At 32.7% G+C, this 26,362-nt stretch overlaps 1 protein-coding gene across 3 annotated transcripts in view; it reads right to left on the bottom strand.

Moving 5' to 3' along the window:
• The window catches only part of LOC115211947, a 1,127,226-nt gene that overhangs the window by 285,567 nt on the left and 815,297 nt on the right, over positions 1 to 26,362 (bottom strand). For all 3 annotated transcript variants that reach the window (XM_036502953.1, XM_036502951.1, XM_036502952.1), the window contains 2 exons: positions 13,028 to 13,297; positions 8,695 to 8,982 (listed from right to left, as the gene is read on the bottom strand). In XM_036502953.1, coding sequence (XP_036358846.1) covers positions 8,695 to 8,982; positions 13,028 to 13,297 — 558 coding nt within the window. The remainder of the gene's footprint in view (positions 1 to 8,694; positions 8,983 to 13,027; positions 13,298 to 26,362) is intronic.

The raw sequence follows: 26,362 nt of genomic DNA on the forward strand, positions 1-26,362 counted from the left end.
TGTAGGAGCTGAGTTAAACAGCTTCTCCCTGGTCGGAAACCATGTTGGGTGTCGGGCAGCAAGTCATTCTCTTCAAGGAAGGTGATCAGCTTCCTTCTGACTATTCGTTCCATGACCTTGCTGATGTGTGAGGTCAGAGAGATAGGTCTATAGTTCTTGGCTTCCGCTCTGCTACCTCCTTTATGAATGGGGCATATTTTACCTTCCTTCAGTTTTCCTGGAAGTTTGCCAGCTGCAAGGAAGCTCTGAAAGAGGAACTGCAGTGGTCTTGCTAGGACTCTCTTACATGCTTTTAGGAGGATTGCCGGGAATCCATCGGGGCCAGTAGCTGAGTCTGTTTTCATTTCATCTATAGCCTTGGTTACATCGTCTTCCTTATATCGATGTAATCTATCGTCGCCGCCTCTGATTTTATATCTGCAGTGGTAAAAAAGTCAGTTGGATTGGTGATTCGGAGATGCCCAAGGGGTGGAGTGAAAACACTCTTGAATTGCTCATTCAGTATTTCACTTACCCTCATTGGTTTTCCTGTAAGTGTGCCATCCTTTTCGAGGAGTGGCCCTATTCTACAGTGCACTGTAGCTGTTTCTTTGGCATACCTGTAGAAAGCTCTGGGGTTAGATTTTATGTTTTCTATAGCCCAGGCTTCTTTGTCTGCTCTTTCTTTTTCATGGGAGAGTTGCAGACATTTTTCGATTTCCAACAGTTTTATTTTTAGGCGGGACTTTTCACTGCTTTCAATCTGTTTGTTTAGGCGATTTGAAAATTTCGTACGCCGTCTCATTAAAATTTTCCTCTCTCTGGGGATTTTGTTCTTGTGTACAGTGGCCTTTCTCTCTGGGACACATTTGTAGATTATGTAGCATATGGCTTGCATTACAGACATGAATTGTTGAAGTTTCACGTCGATGTCTGGCGAGGAGAGACATTTAGGCCAGTTTTGTTTGAGGATCTCTTTCTCAATTTGTTTCCAGTTTGCCTTATGGTAGTTCAAGCTGGAAAGATTTTGAGGGTTTCTTGTAGGCTGCATGTCCGTGCTCTCTTTTGGCCCGTACATGGTCAGCTCTATCATGTTGTGATCCGAGAGTAGTGTCGGTGTCACTTTCACATTATGGATGAGATCCATGTCATTTGTGAAGCAGAGATCCAGTGTGTTACCTGCCCTGGTTGGTTGGAGTATTACCTGCTCCATGTACAGGGTGTTGATGAGGTTCAGGAGGGACCTCGCCTGTCCTCGTTCACATCTTGTCATTCCTGGGAGAGAAAGGCCCTCGGGCCATCTGACATTGGGCAGATTGAAGTCTCCCATAAGAAGCACACCTATGTGTTGTTCTAATGTGGTTAGAATTTCTTCTATTTTTATAAGGCAGTCTTCAAACTTGCCCACATGGCTTGGGGCATCTGGAGGGCGATATGTAGCACACACAACTACATCAAGTTGCCTAATATGTACAATTAGTGTGTCACACACCGAGTTTGAGTATGACAAGAGGACCTGGGGTGTGAGGTCCTCACGGATGTACATAGCAACACCTCCATGACTCCTTTCTTTCCTGTCGGTCCGTAGTACAGCATACTGTGGTATGTGTAACTCCGCATCTGCTATGTCCGGTTTCAGGTGCGTTTCTGTAAGTGCTATGCATAAGGCTTGATTGCATGCAACAAAGTCTCTCAGGAACGGGATCTTTGTCCTGTTACTGAGTGTTTGCAGTCCTCTGATGTTCAGTAGGAGTATCGAGGTGAGGTGTACGTTGTTGCCGGCGGTGTCCATCCTGTGTCTGTTTGCTGTGGTGGTCTGGTATATAGTGGGTAGTCCCACCTGCGGGCTTGGGTTTGATGAAGCCAGGTCAGCTGCTGTACAATCTTTTGTGCCATGCACAAAAAAGATTGTTGCTCAGCAGCTGCTCTTTCGACAACATCATGTTGGCTGTTTGTGGCGCGCACAACATCTGCGTACCTCCGCTTTGGGGCAGGTGGTGCGTGGTCCATCCCTTTTCTTTGTGTTGATGGTTTGTCCATCTGCCTCGTGTCTCTGTGGCAGGGTCCCCGATGTGCAAAGCGGCAGCCTGCCTTCCTTTCCATGCCAGCAGGAACCTCTCAGGTAGAACATACACACCCGTGTGCGCTGTTTGGTTCCATCCTTTGCGGTTCCACTTCTATTTCTGGTTGTTTCACTCTTTGGTCCTGCTTGAGCTTTTTCTTTTCCTTTAGCTCTTCCAGTCCTTCTTTTAGTTCTTCTTCCTCCCTCTACCTTTCACGGGTTCTCCGTCTCCATGGCCCTTGCTGCGGTTGGAGAACTTGCACCTGGGTTCACTTCCCGGGCAGGTTTCTCATTCAAAACCTCCTCCCGGGCGTCCACCAGGTGGGGGTGACTTCTTTCATCGTCTCCATTCTTGCCATCTTTGCTCCGCTCGTTCTCAAAGATGGCATCAAGTGCGCCAATGTGCGACCGTACAAGCGCATATGAGCGCGACGAATTCCTGTCTCTTTCGCTCCATCTGAGCCGCTGTCCTCTTGTAGCCTCTGCTCTTCAGCGCAGGCAATCACCTCCCTAGGGCTATCTCCGCCGGCGCACTCCCATGCTCGTACGAATAAATCCAGCTCGTCACGTCTCCATGCTCTGGACATGCTGGATAATCCGTCTATCCGTTTATCTATCTAATTATGTTCGAGAGAAGACAGGAAGATATTAAGGCTAATTAGAAGATAGAGTACTTGAAAAAGAAATATTAACAATATTAAAGTTTGTGTAAAAACGTTATTTGGGTAAAAACGTTATTTAATCTTAAGGCTAATTAGGGGATAGAGTATCTGAAAATGTATTAGCAATATTAATATTATATTAGAGTGTGGATAAAAACGTTGTTTAATCTTAAGGCTAATTAGGAGATAGAGTATCTGAAAATATATTAGCAATATTAATATTATATTAGAGTGTGGGTAAAAAAAAAAAAAAAAAAAAAAAAAAAAAACGTTATTTAATCTTAAGGCTAATTTGGAGATAGAGTATCTGAAAATATATTAGCAATATTAATATTATATTAGAGTGTGGGTAATATTAAACGTTATTTAATTTAATCTTAAGGCTAATTAGAAGACAGAGTATCTGAAAAATTATATATACAATATTAAGCAATATTAACCGTTATTTAATTTAATCTTAAGGCTAATTAGACGTTATTAATATTAAACGTTATTTAATTTAATCTTAAGGCTAATTAGAAGATAGAGTATCTGAAAATATATTAGCAATATTAATATTATATTAGAGTGTGGATAAAAACGTTATTTAATCTTAAGGCTAATCAGGAGATAGAGTATCTGAAAATATATTAGCAATGTTAATATTATATTAGAGTGTGGGTAATATTAAACGTTATTTAATTTAATCTTAAGGCTAATTAGAAGATAGAGTATCTGAAGAATTATTAACAATATTAAAACAATATTAAACGTTATTTAATGTAATCTTAAGGCTAATTAACAGTAATTATTAACAATATTAAACAATGTTAAACGTTATTTAATTTAATCCTAAGGCTAATTAACAATAATTATTAACAATATTAAACGTTATTTAATTTAATCCTAAGGCTAATTAGACGTTTTTAATATTAAACGTTATTTAATTTAATCTTAAGGCTAATTAGAAGATAGATTATCTGAAAAATTATTAACAATATTAAAACAATATTAAACGTTATTTAATTTAATCTTAAGGCTAATTAACAATAATTATTAACAATATTAAACAATATTAAACGTTATTTAATTTAATCCTAAGGCTAATTTGACGGTATCAATATTAAACGTTATTTAATTTAATCTTAAGGCTAATTAGAAGATAGAGTATCTGGAAAATTATTATATCGAGAACAGATATTGAAAATGTAAACAAACAAAATGACGATCGCAACTTTAACTAAGATGTGGGCCTAAGTGAAAGATAAAATAGAAAAATAAATAAAATATGTAATAGATGAAATTGATACTTAATCCAACAATGTGGTCTGGATTATTTTTTTTGGTTTACGGGATTTTTTTCAGGAGAGATGCTTCTCTTTTCTTTCTTGCAGGAGATAACTTGATTCAGTTATTTTTGCACCATGTGCGTTTCGGCGAAAATGAAAATTACTGTGTATATGTATATATTATATATATATTTTTTTAAAATATTTTTTTAAACCAAAGTGTTGTAGTGATCTCTATGACTTAGAGTTTTACGTTTTGCAACTACAGTGGGTTATTTCGCCGTTCTATGCAAACTTTTTCACAGAGCAAAGGCAATCACGTCTTTCTCTGCTGAAAACGGAACCGGATATATATAAGTCTATATATATATATATATATATATATATATATATATATATATATACATACATTTACATATATATATACATACATACACACACACACACATATATATATATATATATAATATATATATATATATATATATATTTACATATATATAAGTCTATATATATATGTATATATATATATATAAATTAAGTTTCAGCCCAGAGCTGTGGCCATACTGATGCACACATATATATAAGTCTATATATATATATATATCCCCAGCATGGCCACAGCTCGTGAGCTGAAACTAGAATCAATCATATATTAGGGAGTATATCCAAACTTACAGGGAAAAATTAGATTTAGGATTAAATCAAATTTCACACTACAAATATAAATTACATTAGAGATAAAACCACTATTAGGCAATTCAAACAGTGATAGACATAAACTAAAACATAAAAAACAAAAAATAAATATAATTTGATATATAATATATATATAAAAAATATAAAATTTAAAATCTAAATTAAAACTTTAAATTTTTAAATTTTTATATTTTTATATTTTTTTAAATTTTAAATTTTAAATTTTTATTTTTTATAACTAACCAAAAAGTATAAAAAAGTTAAATATAATATAAGTTAAATATAATATAAGTTAAATATAATATAAGTTAAATATAATATAAGTTAAATATAATATAATAAGTATTATATTATATTTAACTTTTTATACTTTTTGGTTAGTTATTAAAAAACTTAAAAATTTAAAATTTAAAAATTTAAAAAATATAAAAATCAAAAATTTTAAAATTTTAATAATTTAAATTTAAAATTTTATATATATATTATATATTATATTTATTTTTTTATGCTTTGGTTTATGTCTATCATTGCTTGAGTTGCCTAATAGTGGTTTTATCTCCAATTTAATTTATATATATATTTACATATTCATAACTATATCCACAAATGCAAACACACGCACATACATAGATATAAATATACACACATTCACACACATGTAGTAATGTGTTTTAGCATAACATATTTGAAGAAAAAGCATAACATTTGAAAAAAGATTTTCTCAAAAGTTAGCAACTTTAAAAAAAATCTTAGAAAAATGGAATTGACACAAATATATATATATATATATATATATATATATATATATATACACACACAGGCATATATATATATATACACACATTCACACAAACATAGATATATACATATACATCAATACACATATATGAACCTATATATACGTATAGATATATAGTCATTTATGTACATTGATATAGATACATACAAACACACATACACACACATGTATCATATACATGTATGTACAGATACATATACAAATACATATATATATAGATAAAGACATATTTCCATGTATATTGACATATACATACATACACATCCAACCAATAACACATTAATTCCTGAATAAAAGACTGAAGATGCTAAGTAGTCAGAATTTTCTTTTCCTGAAACTATATTTTTAAAGAAATGACTACCTGCAGTCTATATTGGTGTTATGTCAAGAGGAGAGAAGAAAATTTTTAAGGGGAAAACTGAAGTTTCAATATAATGCAGTAAAGACAACGATATCATAATAATGGTATCATTGAAAATCATAATATTAATAAGGCTAACAAAGGCAATTCTTTGTATGCACAATAATAACAACAACAATAATAATAATAATAATAATAATAATAATAATAATAATAATAATAATAATAATAATAATAATTGTTATGTTTACAAATATATAAATATATAAATATATATATATATATATATAATATATATATATATATATATATATATATATACACACACATACACACACAAACACACATACACAAAGCTTTAGATCTAATGATGAATAGTAATGGTATGGTGTATTTTTTTCAACAAGCCACAAGCCCAATTTTGATATGATGAAAATTAATTGGATTAACATCAATTTATTATTGTAATTTTTGTCTATTGCCCCAACAACATGAAGAATGAGAGATAAAGTACACCGTAAATCTTTGATTATATTGAAATCTGGTGATTGTGAGGGCCAATCCAAGCAGGCTACTTACGACAATATCAAAATTCAGTGAAGCAATGAACTCAATGCAGTAATGCATCAGCTCCAAGATTTGCTGTTTGAAATACTTTAAGTAATCATGAAAAAGGTTATAATTGTAGCAATGCTCAGGATGATGTTACCAAGGCCACATATTATACTGGAGAGTTGACAAAATTGATCCTACCAGGTTTTAAATCCAATGCTTAAAGAGAAAATTGTAATGGTTTACAATTTTGGCACAAGGTCAGTAATTGTTGAGGGAGGGGTTAGTTGATTAGACCAACCACAGTTCTAGTGCTTATTTTTATCAGCCCCAGGGTGTATTTGAACTGTAAAGAGCCAGAAGAAAGACAGTTAAATATTTTCCAGTGCTCTAATGATTCTGCTTGCTCACCAGCCTAATAATAATAATAATGATAATAAAAATTCTAATATAGACACAAGGCAGAGAGGAGGCTAGTTTCACTGGTATGTATTTTACTGACCCCAAAAAGATGAATGGTAAAGTCGACTTTGGCACAATTTGAACTCAAAATGTAAATTTGGGAGAAATGCTGCTCAGCACTTTGTCCAGCATGCTAACAACTCTGTCAACTCTGTCTTGGTGATGATGATGAGGATGACGACGATATTGATGATGATGATGATGATGAACTACTGTTATTGTGCTTGCCTGACATCAGGTACAATAACTAGTTCAACAGAACTTGCTGAACCTTTTACATTAAACAGCTGTAATTATGAAGATCACCTGAAAGTGCACATTCTCAGAAAATATTCTGACTCTAATGCACTCAACTGGACTTCAAAACACATGGGGATAAATAATTTGTGAATTACTAAGTCATCCCTGAAGGAATTAACAAAATGAGAGATGAATTCCATCACATTTACACAAAACCTTTAGTCTAAGTATTATCTTTCCTGTTTTCTTTTCTTTTCTTTTTTTCCTTGTTATCAGTTATAAAAAAGAAAAAAACTGATGACATTAATTTGTCTAAAAAGGAACATAGGATATTTCCGTTCATATTCTGAACTTCTGTATTGCTGCATTCTTTTAACTTTTTATTTTGAACCCAAGAAAGACATACTGTCAAAATATTGTTCAATTCAATAAACACAGTCAACCTCTATTTATTACAAATTGCATCACACTCTTTTAATTGCTCATTATTGTTATTATTATTATGTTTAGGTTTAGCTTAGTATTTATACAAGCTGAGTCAAAGACCTCAAGAGACAATAAGTTATAAGTACAAGTGAGCATTATGACTAGGATGATTGATAACTGCCATGTTTCTAGGGAAAATTGTAATTCAGTGAATGGGACTTGTGTTTTAATTGCATTGAGTCTGTAAGAAGTATCGTTTAGAAAATGGGCTTTTGATAATATGTGAAAAAAGATTGTTTTGGAATCATGTAGACAGTAATCACGGGGACTGCTCCTATCCTACAAAAAATACTATTTTCTGAATTTCTTCCATTTTGAGATTCCCTGGGATTTGAGATAAGTAATAATCAGGTCCTTTTCTTATTATTTCTGGAGCACCTACAACCATGAGTATTCTACTACTAGACTTGAGTTTTTTGCAAATTTCTTTTTTGAGATTTTAGTACTTGCTCAACTTTTGGTAGATTTTAACAGATACATTTGTATCAACTGGGACAGTCATACTGAAGAGGAATCACGATTTTCATCTGAAATCATTCAATATAATATCTGGCCTATTTGCATTTACCTTTTTCTCGGTTTGAACAGAAAAATCCTATAGGAGCAAAATATCTACCTATCTATCTATCTATCATTATTATTATTATTATTATTATTATTATTATCATTTTAATTTTTATTATTATTATTATTTTTATTATTATTATATTATTATTAATATTATTATTATTATTATTATTATTATTATTATTACTACTACTATTATTATTGTTGTTGTTGTTGTTGTTGTTGTTGTTCAGAAAGCATTAGAAAAAGAGACTTAAATACTTAAGTGGCTTACTTACTGACAACAAAACACCTGCAGCATGACAATTTATTACCAAGAAAGATAGGGAGTTAATAATTTATCCTTTTCAGCTGTTAGAAACCTCACAATAAAGTAGTTGTTTTAGAAGAAGTGATAACAGGGATGGTAATAGTAATCATAGTGATATTGTTATCAATAATATCAATATTAATGAATATACAAACTGAATGACAAATTTTAAGGATAATGCAAAATATATTGCTTAATAAAAAACAATGTCATTTATAAATGATAGCATTTTACAAATAAAACTCACATGTGACGTTCAGATAAGCTGATGCTTTTGGGTCTTCTCCAATTCCGTTTGTCGGATGGCATGTATACCAGCCCATGTCGTTTTTTACAACTGAAGTAATGACAAGACTTCCATCCTTGAAAGCATTTACACGTTTACCATAATCAGGTAGAAATTTGATGTTTTCAGAGTCTTTGAACCAGTTGTAAGTGATATTATTTGGATATGCCATAGCACCACACTGAAATTTTATTCGTTGTCCCTCAATGGCTGTCATATTTTCAGGTGGTATTAGTATGTATGCTGCACCTGCAACAGAATCATGGATACACATACGAAAATCAGGAAAACAAAAGGTGAAAAGAAAAAATAACTTTAGTTTTAATATTGTAAAGTTCAGAGAAGGAATACCAAAGAAACACAAAAATTGATACAAAAAATTTAAAATATGTATTTTTGTAGCAGACAAGAAGGGTTGAGAACTGCAGCCAATTGAGATATATTGCATCAATGATACACCATAATGTCTCTGGCAAAAGCAACATAACTCTGTGTAGTTCACCTCAACTAGTTCTATACCTGAACAGCATTGACACCAAGTTTATTTGTGTAGATAAAAGAGGGCGTACTGAGCACAGTACTAATGTAAGTTCGTGGTATAGAGGTAGGTACCTGGTTACCAAGTTTAGAAGTGATTTTATATTCTTGAAAATAGCCAGCTTACCATACACATTCTAATACTTTCAGAATGGCAGTAAATGTGAACTCCCATATTCTCTTAAGTATTTCTGGAGAAAACATTAGTAACATCTAGGTGATCTATAATTGAAACTGGATACAGTAAGAAAGGGGAAAATAAGCCGTCCAGTATCAAATGTATCACTACAGGAATTTCATAAGAAATTAAATTTGCTCCACCCATGAATAAAATATTCTCTAAATATTTTGTGCAGGATTACATACAATGTATCATGATAAATGTGCATTTTACAAAATTGGTAACTTATATATATCATGCTTTCCCTATCACCAGATTTCACCTGCTTTTCTAGGAAGGGATTTTTATATACCACGGGTCTTCAAAAGCTAGACAGTACATTTCTGTGCATTTTCAAAGACCAGGGGAATAAAAAGTCTTGTGTTTGAAAAACATGTAAGAGTCGGAGACAAGAAGGACATATAAGTGCAAAATACAGCCTCTAACAAGTTTACATCTGTCCCATTTAATCATGAAAAAAGGAGTTAAAAGCCCAATGAATGAATGTGTATACATATCCATACAGATATCATCATCATTTAATGTCTACGCTCCATGCTGGAATGGGTTAAATGGTTTAACAGGGTCTAATGAGTCTAAGTCTACATCATGCTCTAGTGTCTATTTTGCCATGGTTTCTACAGCTTAATGTCCTTCATAATGCCAGATGTCAGGTTGTTCTTGTGCACTACTGGTAATATGTAACCCAGAATCAAGTGCCATCCAATATTGTGTAGGAAACAAAAAATCAATGGAATGAAAGGAAGTTACAAGGGTGAGATGGTGATTCAAGAAACTCACCCGAACAGAGATCTTACAAGCCATATTTTTGTATTCAGCAATCAAAAGAATAATATAACCAAATCAAGCACGAGGGTTGGGTGTGGAAGTCAGTTGTACTGTGACTCCTGATTGGTTGTTGGATTCTGACTGTATTGGTTGTTCAACCACATTGAAGGATGAATGAATAAAATGCTAACCGCTTGACAATGTGTAGTGGGGGCCTCACATTCCACCAGCACTAATGAGGGCACCATGCAGCTTGCAAGACTACAAGACCTGCAGAGGTAGGGCAATTTTATGCTAGTAGATGAGAGTTAAGGTATGAGAAGGGTGTGAGGCAGCAGATATTTTTTTTATATAGAGAAGCTACATGGTAACTCACATTTAGAAAAGGGAGTGAGAATGAAATTTGTAGTAGTTACAAAGAGATAAATAAGGGTGATAAGGTGACCAGGTAGTACTTCAAAGTACAAGGTGAGTATGAATGGCGACAGAAAAGTGTATGGAAAAACAAGAGATAAGAGAAAGGAGAGGGAGTAAGCAGACAACTTCTATAAAATGTGGGTAGGGTTGCAGAGTGGATGTAGGGAATGGTGGATAAAGGGATGGGTGACAGTACAAGAGTTGGAGAAAGTAGAGGGGTACAAGAAGAGAGAAGAATAGAGTTCTGATACAGTTGACAGGGAGAGAACATGTGGTTGGGTAGGCTGAAAGAAAGGGGAGGTAGAGGCAGCATTAGGAAGAGATAATTTGGTGGTCCAGAGATGAGGAGAGGGGAGATTAATGCAACATGTGGGTGTAGCAAACAAAATTAATGGAAGAAGAATGCCTACAAAGTGAAGTGGTGCCAGGTAGCAAGACAAAATGATATCAAGAAGTTGGGAGAGAACTACAGTGAAAGTGGGAGGGTGCAATATGAGGAGTAGTTAACAAGGTGCTCACTTGTGTACACAGTCCACCCAGAAGTCAGTGCTTCTGGCAGTGTGGTAAGAAGTTTGCTTCCAAACCGCATGGTTCCAAGTTTGGTCTCACTGCATGGCACCTTGGGCAAGTGTCTTCAACTAAAGACTTGGGCCAACCAAACCCTTGAGTGGATTCGGTAGACAGAAACTGAAAGAAGCCTGTCATATATATACATGGATACATCTATGTGTGTACATGGATACATCTATGTGTGTGTGTGCCTTACTGTCTGTGTTTGTTCTCCCACCACCACTTGACAACTGATGTTGGTATGTTCATGTCCCCATAACTAAGTGGTTTGGCAAAATAGACTAATAGAATAAGAACTAGATTTAAAAACAATAAGACAATTTGATTGACTAAAACGCTTCAAGTTGGTGTCCCAGCACTGCCAAATGGATGAACCAAATAAAACATAAAAGATATATATCTGTATATACATATATATATATATATATATATATATATATATATATATCCACAGACATATATAGATATACATACATACATATTATAAATATATACACCCATATATATATATATGTGTGTGTGTGTATACATATCTATTTATATATATTAATATATACAGACATATATATCTATACATATATATGTATACATATCCATGAGTATATATATGAGAAATAATTAAGATTCAGTTGAATAAGGTACTTAGGTTGAGGCACCAAGTCAGTCTGGTACTGTCCACACGGCTCGAAGTTAGGTGAATAAAAAGCAAAGCTTGAAGTTAGGTGACCAAAAAGCAAATATATATATATATATATATATATATATATATATATATATATATATATAGGGAGAGTTTACAAAAAAAACAAAAGATGAAGACAGGTGGTGTACAAAACAAACAGATGTATTAGCATAACGCTCAGGAATAGAAAAAGTCTTTTACGTTTCGAGCCTACACTCTTCTTCAGAAAGGGACACAGAAAAACCAAGGAGAGATGAATACAGACATATCCACCTATACACACATATACATATGTATATATAAACATAAAAATACACAATACATATTATAAGGTCTACATACGTGCACACACCACTCAAACAAGCATACATTAACTACTACACAGAAACGTTTGCACACACACATACACTAGCCTTACACACATACTATACACAGCCTCACACACACATACATGTAAATACAGGAAACACACACATCACTCCATACAATGCACACACTGGGTTACTTATACCTCAGTTTATTGGGATGCAAAAGGAATTGCATTCATTGACTATCTTCAGAAGTACTACACCATTAATGGAATGTATTATGCTAATTTGCTGAGGCAGTTTTGAAAGACTATCAATACCAAACGCCCAGGAAAACTGATGAAAGGGGTCTTGTTTCATCAGGTCAATGCTCATAAGTTCTTAGTTTTAATGGCTGCTCTACATGACTGTGGCTTTGAGCTCGCTGATCACCCACTTGGCCTCATCTGATTATCATCAATTCCACAACATGTAAAAACACCGGGCTTGGAACTAGTATTACAGTGATGATGTCAAATCTGCTGTGGATGAGCTTTTGGACCAACAGGATGAAAGCTTCTTCATCAATAGGATCAAAGCACTCCAACATTGATTGAAAAAGTGTGTGGACTACAAAGGAGATTATGTTGCAAAATAAACCTCATTTGACTACATTCCATGAGAATATGTTGTCAGCCTATGAACTTTTCAGCTGATCCATGTAAGTTTATTTTGACCATCACCAATCATGTATATAATTAATAACTCTAAATCTACGGGGCTGCACAATTTGAGCTGGCCAGAGTGAACAATAACGATACAAGAAAATATATGTAAAACTGCACAACTTACCTTCAACAACTAAGTTAATTAACTGTGAAACTGATCCTACACTATTGGTAAATGTTCCCATATAAACACCAGCATCACTGCGCTGCACATTTCTAATGATCACTTTATAACCATCAATCTGGATTCGAGATGAAGCCTGGAGAGGCTTACCGTCCTTGTTCCATATGAGAGCTGGTTCTGGTGATCCTGATGCATTACAAAATAGCTCCACTGATTCTCCTTGTCGGTGATGTAAAGATTTTGGTGAACATGCTACAATACGAGGCGGAACTGAAAAATATAATAAAATAAGGGAAATTTTTAGCTGAATACTCCAATATACATACATATATATATATATATATATATATATATATATATATATATATATAATAGTACACACTAAGAAACATTAAAAAATTTTGACAAGCAAAACCCAGTTGATTTAACCGTATTCATTTTGAATGTCACACAAGTGGAATAATTTCGTTATAGTCAAAATGAAATGTAATTTTTTTTTTAAATGAGAATGAACATACTTAAAGGGAATGATAGAAATAATTTACTGCTTTGAGTATTTGCTCAACTAAGCTGTATTGAACCCAACTGAATAAAAAGTTTCTGCCATACTAGAGAATGTATTGTTGCAAGAGATGAAGAATGTGTAACTATAAGCTAAAAAATGGCTTGTGAACTACACCAGCTTGTGAACTGTGAACAACAATGACTCATAAAAGCTGTGGTTGCAATTAAGCTGCAATGGCTTCTTATAGTAATGTGCATCTGTTCATGTTTACAATGTTCATGAAACTTGTTGAAGTTGGTTAGTGTGTGCAAGGAGAGTGAAAGCGTGTGGACTGCATAAGGTGAAATAGCTGTGGTAATATGGATTGTGTAAGTTGAAAAAAAGCTATTGTTATAAGTGGCCTGCAGAGTTAATGGTTGCTGTAATGTAATTGGTGTTCAAAGCTATTCTTTATAACTGTAAAATATTCAAAAAGTATTCAAATGATGAATGACTTGTTTCACTGATAACATGGAGTCAGTGAAAAAACCAAAGCTGTTGAGTTATAGAAAAACAAAAAGTCTGTACAGAACATCTATTCTTTCTTTTATAATATTTTGTACTTTGCCTGGGTTAGTTCATTCTTTGTATAATCTTAGCTATTGTAGCAGCAATGGTAAAAAATATGATCAGTTGAAGACATATGATTTGAATCAATGATGCAAAACACCAACAAACAGTTTAATTCAAAAGAAAGAGGCATGTCTATTTTTAATAACAACATAGGCAGCAATTTTCAAGATCAACACATTACTAAATTGGCTGCTACTGCAGCTTCCTGCTAACAACCTGGTGCTTCAATTAAATAAACCACCAAATCAAATAAATGGGTGCTAAGAGTTTAGAGACATAACAAGCAAAGCACCATCACAATATTGTTCCACACTACTATGGAATGAATATTTCACAAATATGGACATTGGCATGAATTATTAAAAGATTATTTAACAATAAGCACAAATACATACACTAACCAAGAAGTTGGTTGATTGAAGCAAGAACAAAATTTATTCTCTAGAGCAACAATTTAAACTTAGTCTTTGAAAATATCTAACTGCGTATTCTTCAGGTCAAGACCTCAGTAAAGTAAGTACAAACTGATATGCATAAAAAAATGCATGGGTGAAATATTTGCTTTGAATTTCTAGTTATCCCACAGCAATAAGCAGCAAATTCTTCAACATTCCTCATTAGTAGTTGTTGCAATGTTAAACTCTATTTTAATCTCTGAAACGCTCTGACCAAATAGAAAAAAAAATTAATAACACATCCCTATCTCTGCACCACTACAAAAATAAAGTATAAATTGTATGATCCACAGATAAAACTGAAAGTCAAAACATTAAAATGATAGTAAAAATTAATTTTATATGTTTCTGTTCTTTACATTTTCAGCTCTCAGAAACTTTATGCATAAAATGAAATTTTTAAAAAATACATCAATGAAACTAATACAAAACTTTCAAGAGACTTGTACCAAATGCAATTCAAAATAACTAAACTAGGGTTTATATACAAGCACATATGTACACATACACACACACACATCTGTTCATTAGCAGTTTGTGCACACACACACACTCACATGTATATAGGTTTATGTTTTCTTAAATAAACACAAATACAAACTGTATATACAAAGATTTAAATCAATAATCTGCTAGAAATCCCATGATTCTGGGAAAATATTCAGGATTTTTTCTTTATTTTTACACTTTTCCCTTTTGCTAACTTCAAAATCAAGTTTACAGTTCAATTTTTACACCTTTCTATTTTTATCACACCATGAAACTTTTTAATTTAACATTTTCTGCTTTAATTAATTTATCTATTTGGTGGTATTTCTTCCTCCACCTCATACATACTCACAAACATTGTCACACAAAAAATAAATAAAACAGATATTTAAAAAAGTACAAATCAATTAATCAATCAATCAATGATTATATTGATATTTTTAAAGAGAGTTAATTGTGTCCGACTTATCAACTTTGTGTTACTTCTTGGACTTTTCTGTAGGTTATACCATGTTTGTTTTTTCACTGAGGGCATGTGTTTTTGTTTTTTTTTTGTAATGTATTATTTTTAATTTCATTTTCCTCCTTTGCTTGAATTTTTTGAAAGCATGCTATCATCTCTTAACAATTATTCATAGCAAGTATGATGCTGAATGTAAGGAAAGGAGCAAACAGGGAGAAGAAAAAGCAGACGTAAAAGTTACAATGTGTGAATGAGTGAAAGAGAGAGAGATAGAGAGAGAAGTTTATGAATGATGGAAAGAAAACGATAAGTTAAAAAAAAGAAGAGAGGCACAGAAAGGAAAAACGAGAGAATTTGAAAGTGAAGAGAAAGGTATGTGTGCTGGTCTTGAGTATGAGTGAGTATGTACATATTTGTGTAAGGGTAAAGAAACATAGTAAGAAAACAAAATAGAAAAAAAGGTAGAAAGTTAGAGAGAAGAGAACAGAGACACTTAGAGAGAGATAGGACAAAAACTGTGTAAAAGCACTAGAAAAGATAAGATATAACTAGAGATGAAGGAGAAAGAAATGTAGTAAAGAGGAACAGCCAATCAGAAATGTAGAAAAGAAGCAAGTGGAACAAAATTAGAAACCAATGTAAATCTTCACAAATCATAAATTGACCTCTCACAATATTTAATTACAACTGCAAAAACATAATCTATAACATTAATAACTGACAATAAACTAAATTATTGTAAATGTACACCATCAGAATATGCAACTACTTAGTTGTTGTCTACCACCATCCAAGCCCATCCAACACATCCATATCTCCAACTCTTGTTACAGTGTTTCACTCTTCTGGTCCTGCACTATGACCACTGTTTGTTTTTTTTTATCCTTCTCTCTCAGAATGTCAACTCTTTTGAATTTCATATCTACCCACAACTTTCCTACAAGCATCAACATACAGGTGTCCAAGCTGAACATATACTTCAGCAATATTACCAACATTGGATGGATAACAAAAGTCATGGCTCAGGCCTTTTACCCTAACTAAACCATAAAACAGATGTCCTACTACAGAAGCTACAGTGACTTTATGTCAAAGGCCAACATAATCAGCTGTTCCCCACCCCCTAAAGTATTAGAGATGTACATGTGAATAGCATTTATTCAGCAGTTGATTATTTGATATTGAAATTTTGTTATTTTTTAGTGCTATGTCAGACATTATAAATTAGAACCATGAACAAATGCATACAAGCCATGACCATCCACACTTTTCATAGTTTTTCTCAAGCAATTATTATGAACTGAATATATTATTCAGTACAAGCTCTCTTTTATCTTATTTTGAGAGTAATGTAATTTCAGAGATTATGCTGCTATCTCTATTTCATTGAGGCTCCCTAAATGTGTATGCTTGTTCATGTTTTTTAGCCTATCATGTACACATTTTACGGGTGGTTTCAATCATTATGTTTCTAATCTCAATAAATTTAGATTTACAATAATAACAAAAAAATAAACAGAACTGTTCTCTATATTAATATTGCAAATGATCTTGGAACAATCATGAACAATACAATATTGATTAGTGCATATTTGTGTTTAGAAAGTATAGCATGAGGTACAACTTGTCATAAGAACCTACAAGATAAACAACTGCAACAAATAGCTCTAACAAAATGAAATCAATGTGAAAAGTATTTATTGTAATTCTTATTGTGTGAACATTGAAGTGAACATACACCATTAATGTCTTGAAATTTTGTTAGAAAGTATATAGACAACACCTGAAAATGCAATTTGCAACTTTCATCCTACTCAAATTCTTTGCATATTAAGGCCTTAACCAAATACATATAATTTTGCAAATATACATGCATGCACATATTTACAGCCACATTATTTCGTGTACACAGTGACATGAATTAATGTTGATCCATCAGCTAGCACTTGATTTAGCTACCTTGCAAAGGTAAGCTCTATGGGTATCTGATGTAAACAAGAGTACATTGACAAGGGAGTAAACCCCATCATCTCAAAATTTCTGGAAATACACACACACTCAAACACAATCCCCAGGCCCAGACTGCACAACAAGAATTTCAGCTTTTATTGGCAAGATCTCATATAGATGTATGGAGAAAGAACCAAGGTTACACAAGAACTATCACAATGGTTATGAACTGCAACTACTCTCCTCATGCCCAAAAAATAGCCAAACCATCCTGGTTTAAAATTACTGCCCATTAGCCTGCCAGATCATCATGTACAAATCATACATTGGGTACCACAATCTGTTCTTGCAAGATCATTGTGCCATCCACCAAAAATATAACACCTGAGCAAGCTGGAGGAAAGAAGGATGTGTGGTGTTGTACACAGCAACTACTAATTAACAAAATGATCCAAGAAAAAAAAAATATTGCAATTGGGTTCTAAAGGAGAGAATGCAAATCTTTAATTCAAACACTACAAATGATCACAACAGCTCGGACTATAAAAATCAGCAAGACCTTCTTAAGATTTAAAGGATGGTGAACAAAACAAGATGCTTTCATTCACAATCTTGCTACCAAGTAGGTGGTCACTCAAAATTTATTCTGAAGTAAAAAGAGGAAGAAAACATATACATACATATACATATATACATACACATGCACACATACATGCACATACACACACACACGGGACATTCTTGCAAACACTGCTATGCCCAGTATTGGAAAAAAATCATTATTTTGAATCAAATGCACTGAATAGATCACTTAATTAGAATGGCAGATACAAAGATACCTAAGCAATTACTTTATGGTGAACAAACACTAAATAAGTGCCCACAGCATAAACCTTGGAAGAGACATAAAGATGTGATAAAGGCAAACAAATACACACACATAAATTGGGCTGGCCAAAATATCCATTTGACTTTTTGTCAATGCTAAACTTCAGCCTATCCCTTGCACATGCACACTTCTTAGATACTTGACACTTCAATTTAGTTTGATACAAACATGCAGTGAGACTGGTTGTATTTTGTGTGCTTAGGATCACCCTGAAAATGGACAACCAAGACACATGTTGTCAACACTTCATGCTTTTCCACTAAAAAAAGAAAAAAATGGTAGGAACCAGCAGAAAGATATGCACTGTGTACAGAGATGTTGTTATGGACTGTGTGTGCCAGAAGTAGCTTTCAAGATTTTGAATGGCAAATTTTTCAGTTCAAGATGCAACAAAATGAAGGGGTTAATCAACATGAACTCCTGTTGGATGATTTCAGATATTCTCCAAATATCCAAATTGAGTGTTGAAAACCATCTGGATCAACTTGACATTTTTACTAGCAATAAATGTAGTGTGATAAACCCCTTCAAAAGTGAAATAAACATAGTAAGTAAGCATGTTCTTGATACTATCAACTCAAACATTAGAAGTGCTACAGGGCTGATCCAATGAGATTATAGCACCACAGAAATTGACTAGTGTTGCAACATCCAACATCAAGAATAAAGTGGCATGCAGGTTCAGCCAGTTTGATATCATGAATACCCTTCAATATCAAAATCCCTCTTTCTGAAGGCTTTAAATTTTGGCAGGCAATTCATCAGTATCAGTGACATTGCTATTAGAATCATGAATGCTGGAAAGTCAATATTGGTTCAAGATTATTCCAGTTGAGTTAAGAAGAAATGTAACCCACTGTTCATCATATCTATTGGAGAACTATGACAGGGCTGAGATCTCAGACCTCATTAGGCTATTTATCCAGGATACTCTATGAAAGTGCAATAACTCATATAACTCGACCCTATGTAGGAACAATGGCCTGATAATCTCAAGTTATATGAATGACCATGCTATGAACAAGTACACGAAGGTTGACTTCCTAGATGTAACCCTACTCCTGAAGATAGGCAAAGAGTAGCCTTATAGGAAGCCCAACAAAAAAATTGTGTATATCCACAATTCAAGCACACCCTAGCTACAATCAGAAACCCAGTCACAGGCATAAGTAGAAATATTTGTAAACTATCAGCAGATAGAAAGATTTTGAAACAGGCCTCCTCACTCACCCCACCACTATAACAAGGCATTAATAAGGAATTAATTCACTGATAAGTTAGTATTATGGAGGAACCCCCTACCTCCACACCTGAACCTTAAGAGAATCAAATAGAGAAAGAGAGATAATCTGATTTAATACACCATTTAAGCTAAGAGTCTCAACTAACATATCTAGGAAATTCCAGATGCAATCGATACCATTACCAGACACTACTTTCAAATGCCATTGAAGGGCATTATTAGACATTTCATAAGCATGAGAGCCAATGACATCAAGGAAAGATATACACAGCATACGCACTCCTTCCGGTGCAAGGATAGAGAAAACTCTACCTCTCTGTCTTGTTTTATCTGGAGACTCTGTGACCACCAACATCAAACAGAGTATTGTTGATAAGGCCCTTCCATACTCATCTTGAACTTGCATTTGCCAGCCCTGCCTTCACAAGAAACTATACATACTCCACCATCCTGCAGTATTCATCAAAAGGAAGAATGAACTATCTTATTGTTGCCACAAGAGGTACACCCTGTTAATGAACTTCAAGCCACTGGCAGCCAACAGTCTGTTTCCCATTTTACTTATGTCTGCTCCTTATTCCAGATACACCAGCAATCCAACCTCAAAATCAAAATACTACCACCTAGTAACAACTTCAAGAACATCAACATTAATACATTTTATAATAAAAGAAATACAAGGCATTAAATTTCAAACAAATCTGATGTACAAAAGTGCCATTAATTATAACTACAATATAAAATGTGAAAAGCAAATGTACAATCGAATATTAAATTTACTTTCCAATTTAAAAACATATATTTCTACATTTTCCCATGTTTTGAGAAAAGATATTCGACCCTGATTTCTTCACACAAAAGACCTTCCACTTAAAGTCTTTTCAATAGTAAATAACGATTTCTTTCAAAATGCTGCATCTGCTAATGCTGTTATTATATAACTCAGCAACAATGAACTTTCATATTAAATATGATCATCAAACTCACTATCAGTTAAAAACAGACAACTCTCAATGCACTAATATGCAATATATATCATAGATACATATATATATATGTATATATATAAATAAATGCATATATATGTATATACACATATACATATATCCCTATATGTATGCATATATGCATACATATGTATATATATATATATATATATATATATATATATATATATAAATGCATATATTTGTATGTATATATTCATACATATGTATATGCATACATATGTATATATATAAATGCATATATTTGTATGTATATATTCATACATATGTATATATGTATATGCATATGTATGTGTATATATGCATACATATGTATAGCCCTTCCTGTTTGCTTTCACTGTCCTGTTTTTGTCACCAATTTTGACCCTCTGCAAAATCCCAAATTTTATTTAATTTGATTTGTGGGAGCAACTGTTTTATCGAAGGCGTATCTTTCTTTCATTCAAAATGTTCTCTATCATGATTTCTTATTCATGTTAGTAATGATTTCTCAAGTAGCTGCAAGGTCACAAATGTTTGGGTAATGGATGTAACCAAGTAAATTGATTTTGGTAGTTAACCAAGTACATGTTTGATCAAAACCATAAGAATGAATCTGAACTTACAATGTAAAAGAACATAATTATATAGTGCATGACATTTTGTCCACCACTCTACCAATCCTAACATGTAATACCTTACACTCAAATTAGAAATAATAAGAAATATTTATATAGGTGCAGACATAGCTGTGTGATAAGAAGTTTGCTTCCCAACTACATGGTTCTGGGTTCAGTCCCACTGCATGGCACTTTGAGTAAGTGCCATGACCAAAGCCTTGTAAGTGGATTTAGCAGAAATTGAAAGAAGCCCATAATACATGTGTGTATGTGTGTGTGCATATGTGTTTGTCCCCCACCACTGCTTGACAACTGGTGTTGGTGTGTTTATGTCTGTGTAAGTCAGCAGTTCAGTAAAAGAGACCAATAGAATATGTACCAGACTTAAAGAAATAAGTAATTGGGGTTGATTTGTTCAAAGCAGTTGGGCTCATTTACTGAAGATAAACTATATGTAGATAAAATATATGAAGATAAAAGTCTTCATCAATGCTTCAATGGTTCAATACTAACTATATTAACCAGTACCTAAAGATATTTCTTTATACATTTGTAATGTATAAAGGAATTTTCTTCACTATCATAAATTCATGTTTTATTTGAGAAAACAATAACCAGTATCATACGTTAATGTAGAGGGAATAGGAGAGAAGATTAAAAAGAAGTGAGTTTTTGAAGAGATAAACTTTCAACCCAAACTACAGTAAATTTTATAGCATATCTTTTACAATTAACAAGTGGAATACAAACAAATTAAATATTACATTTATAATAGCTCCCAGATCATATCAATAATTCATCAAAAGTTATTTAAAATTCATCAACTGAAGAATAACTGCAACCAACATCACATCTAAAGGGAGCAGAAGTTAAAATGGCAGACAAGGACTATATTACTAACATCAATAATTCAAATAAATAATAAACATTGCCCAAGATAAGCTTGACTTTTAAAAAGAAAGGAAAAAAGAATTCATAAAGTAGGAGTAATTGAAATATAAAAAAGCAAAATAGAATTTAAAAAAATAACTAGATGAAAGATATAGATTGAACAAAAACCATGAATTTACAACAGTAAAGAAAATTCATTTATACATTACAAATGTATTAGGAATTATCTTTGAATACTGGTCAATATGGTTACTATAATATGCTTGATATTGACAGTGAGCTATATAACCTTTTGTACCATTGGGACACTGATGAAGACTTTCATCTTCATATCCTTTATCTTTAGCAAATGAGCACAGCAGAGCCTATAAATATTCAAATGATGAGATTTCGAATTCAGCAATGCAAACTAACAATATTCTGTTCAATAGCACTTCTGAGACTTACATGGGTTAGACAGTATTTAGTTTGGTGTCCTTCTACAAATGGATGAGCTGTGAATTAGGTAGAATTGCCTCAAACAAATTGGATGATGAATATCAACCATTTTCTCAATTCTTTTATTCATATGCACTTTTCTATTCTTTTACTTGATTCAGTCATTTTGACTGCAACCATGCTGGAACACCACCTTTAGTCGAACATATCAACCCCAGGACTTATTCTTTCTAAGCCTAGTACTTATTCTATCGGTCTCTGTTACCAAACTGCTAAGTAACAGGAACATAAACACAGACACACAAACATATACATACACACACACACACGCACATATACATACACACGATGGGCTTCTTTCAGTTTCCGTCTGCTGAATCCACTCACAAGGCTTTGGTTGGCCTGAGGCTATAATAGAAGATACTTGCCCAAGGTGCCATGCAGTGGGACTGAACCCAGAACCATGTGGTTGGGAAGCAAGCTTCTTACTACACAGCAACTCCTGCACTTATATATTTAATATATGTTGCAAAGCTTTGACCTTTTAAATATTAAATTTGTAAAAATATAGATTATATATATTATATATATTTAGTTTGGCTAAATGACACAAACTAAGATGAGTTAATCTTATTACAAATCAAAAGGGTCTTTCACACAACAAATTATAAGCATTGGATACTAGTAATTGGCTGCAACAAGTATTCTGATGTTCTTAGTAATATTACTTAGTTCTCAAAAGAAATGCGAGTTGTATCTTTCAATCACTTATAACTAAAATATTCTCATCAGTTTACGGCTATTTGTTGACTACTCTTTGTATGAAAATTCCAAATTATAAATACAGCAGAAAGAATTAGAAGAGTAATCACACTTCAGACACTTTATAATAAACAAACATATGCAAGGAACACTAAGTGAATCCTATTCTTTTCCTCTCTGAATGAATTTATGATATTGCTTATAGTAGTAAAAATTTCTGCCCCAGCATGTCAAATTAAGAAATGAGTAAATAATCCAAGCAGGATCCTCTAGCCATAAGTAAATGTGAGGCATATCTCTTCCCATGTACAAAAACAAATTAACCAAATTATGAAGAAGGGTACAAAGAATTATTTATCATACACAATATACAATGCCTACAAGTAAATATGAGCAATTCACAAGCAATGCAACTTAACTGCTTGGCCATTTTCCTCTACCTTACTAAGACTTACATAAAGATTAAATGACAATATTAAAAAAGAAAAACAAAATAATCGCCAAAACAGCTACTTAAGTTCAATTATACAGGTGTTAGATAGTAAAGATTCTTAAAAATTTTCAGGTACGAATGAATACTGACTCTTACATTACATTCATATAAATCAATAAGTAAAGGAATATATGAAAATGCAATGTTGAAATGTAGGAGATGTAAACATGTATAAATGTGTGTATGCACAATATATCTTAGAAAGTGATGTAGACAAAATTAATAGCACTAGCAACCTTTAACCAATTTCTTTTATAAGACAATAGGCCAATTATATGTTGGTTGTAGTGATTTGCCAGCATTAAATTCTTCAATAAAATCATAGCAATCCAGTATGAAGAAATCCTCTGCCACAACCATCTATTCCTACTAGGATAATTAGATTCCACTTCTACTACTATCAAATAATATCACAGTATCACAAATCAATGAGAACCTCTACAAGGTCAGGTCACCTGCAGTAAATAATAATCAAATCTTCTTCACATCACACCCTAATCTTTAAAAAGAAAGGACACAATGAACTGTATTCCTAGTTATACAAAAAGATCAACAAATAACAGCAAAAAACTGCATTTTACTCCCTTAAATGTGTTGTGAAAATATACAGTATATATCTTTTCAGGTTATGTATAGGTATTCCTTAAAATACTTTTTATAAATCTAGCTTGGTGTTCAAGCTATCACTGCTATCTCCACTATACTAAAGGCAAACTATTGATTTAAACACTATGCCACAGATATATAAGAATGGGGAAATTTGTCATTTATTCCTTTCCTAAGTATATTAGTATTATAAGAGTTCAACTGGACATTAAAAACTATATTTTGAAACTCAGCTTGCCTATCACTTATTGTACAGTTCTCACTACTGAGCTTATCACTTATTATACAGATCTCACTACTGATGAAAAATTACATTAAAAGCAGTTAGATGTCGAAAGGAGCTAGTTTTATCATCATTGTGCATAGAAGAAATGAAAACAATAATCACTCACAAAGACAGCTAAGATAATAACAAAAGTACTTTGATACAAATTGCTGTGAATAGAGATTTGGGAGAAAAATCTATCAAAGTAAATTAGTAAACAAACAGACTAAAGTTCTCAACAAGTACTTGTGAATAAGAGTGATGCAATGAATATCATTCTTTTTTAATCAAGTTCAAACAGCAGCATGAATGATTTAAAGTTAGTTTCTTAACACAGTGTATGAATTAAACAACTTAGCAACCAACGATTGATGTAATGAGAAAATGGACAAAATGATAAATAGTTGAAAGCATATGAACTAAGGATAGAAGTTTTTATTAAGAGTAAACTGTTTTAATATCCTTGGTATATAGGTGTGTGTGTGTGTGCTTTCATCTTCACAACAAAATATTTCATTCATATTAAACACACATGCATGCATATATGTATTTTATATGTAAATATATACAGGGTGTTCAGGCTACACTTGATGATCTTTCATGTTTCCGTTTTTTCAGAAAAAGCTTGATGTATTAGTGAACAGTCAAGTCTCTCTTTCTCTCTCTCTCTCTGTATATATATATATAATATATATATATATGTATGTATGTATATGTATATATTTATATATGAATATGTATATATCTATATATATATATATAATAATATATATATATATACATATATATATATGTATGTATTCATATATAAATGCATATGTACGTGCGTATTCTTTTATTCTTTTACTTGTTTCAGTAATCTGAATGTGGCCATGCTGGAGCACTGCCTTTAGTTGAGCAAATAGACCCCAGGACTTATTCTTTGTAAGCCTAGTACTTATTCTATCTGCTTCTTTTGCCGAACCACTAAGTTACGGGGATGTAAACACACCAGCATCAGTTGTCAAGCAATGTTGGGGGGACAAACAGACACACACACACATATATATGACAGGTATATACATATATATATATATATATATATATATATATATATATATAACTCACTTTGATATTTATCATTATATATATATATATATATATATATATATATATATATATATATATATATACACATACATATATATATGTGTATGTGTGTGTGCTTGCATACATACATACATATATATATAGATGTGTGTGTATGTATCTGTGCCTGTGTCTGCATATACATGTGTATATATATACATAGATATATGAATATATATCATATATACATATAAGTATATATATGTGTACATTGTATATATATACATATTTATACATAGATGTGCATTACTCCATATATACAAACATATAATATACATATATACATACATATATATACATATATATATATACATAGATATACATCATCATCATTTAGCGTCCGTTTTCCATGCTAGCATGGGTTGGACGGTTTAACTGGGGTCTGTGAAGCCGGAAGGCTTCATCAGGCCCAGTCAGATTTGGCAGTGTTTCTACGGCTGGATGCCCTTCCTAACGCCAACCACTCTGCGAGTGTAGTGGGTGTTTTTTAAGTGCCACCTGCACAGGTGCCAGATACATATATATATACATATATATACA

Source organism: Octopus sinensis, linkage group LG5, assembly GCF_006345805.1.
Source record: "Octopus sinensis linkage group LG5, ASM634580v1, whole genome shotgun sequence".
Classification (NCBI taxonomy): domain Eukaryota; kingdom Metazoa; phylum Mollusca; class Cephalopoda; order Octopoda; family Octopodidae; genus Octopus; species Octopus sinensis.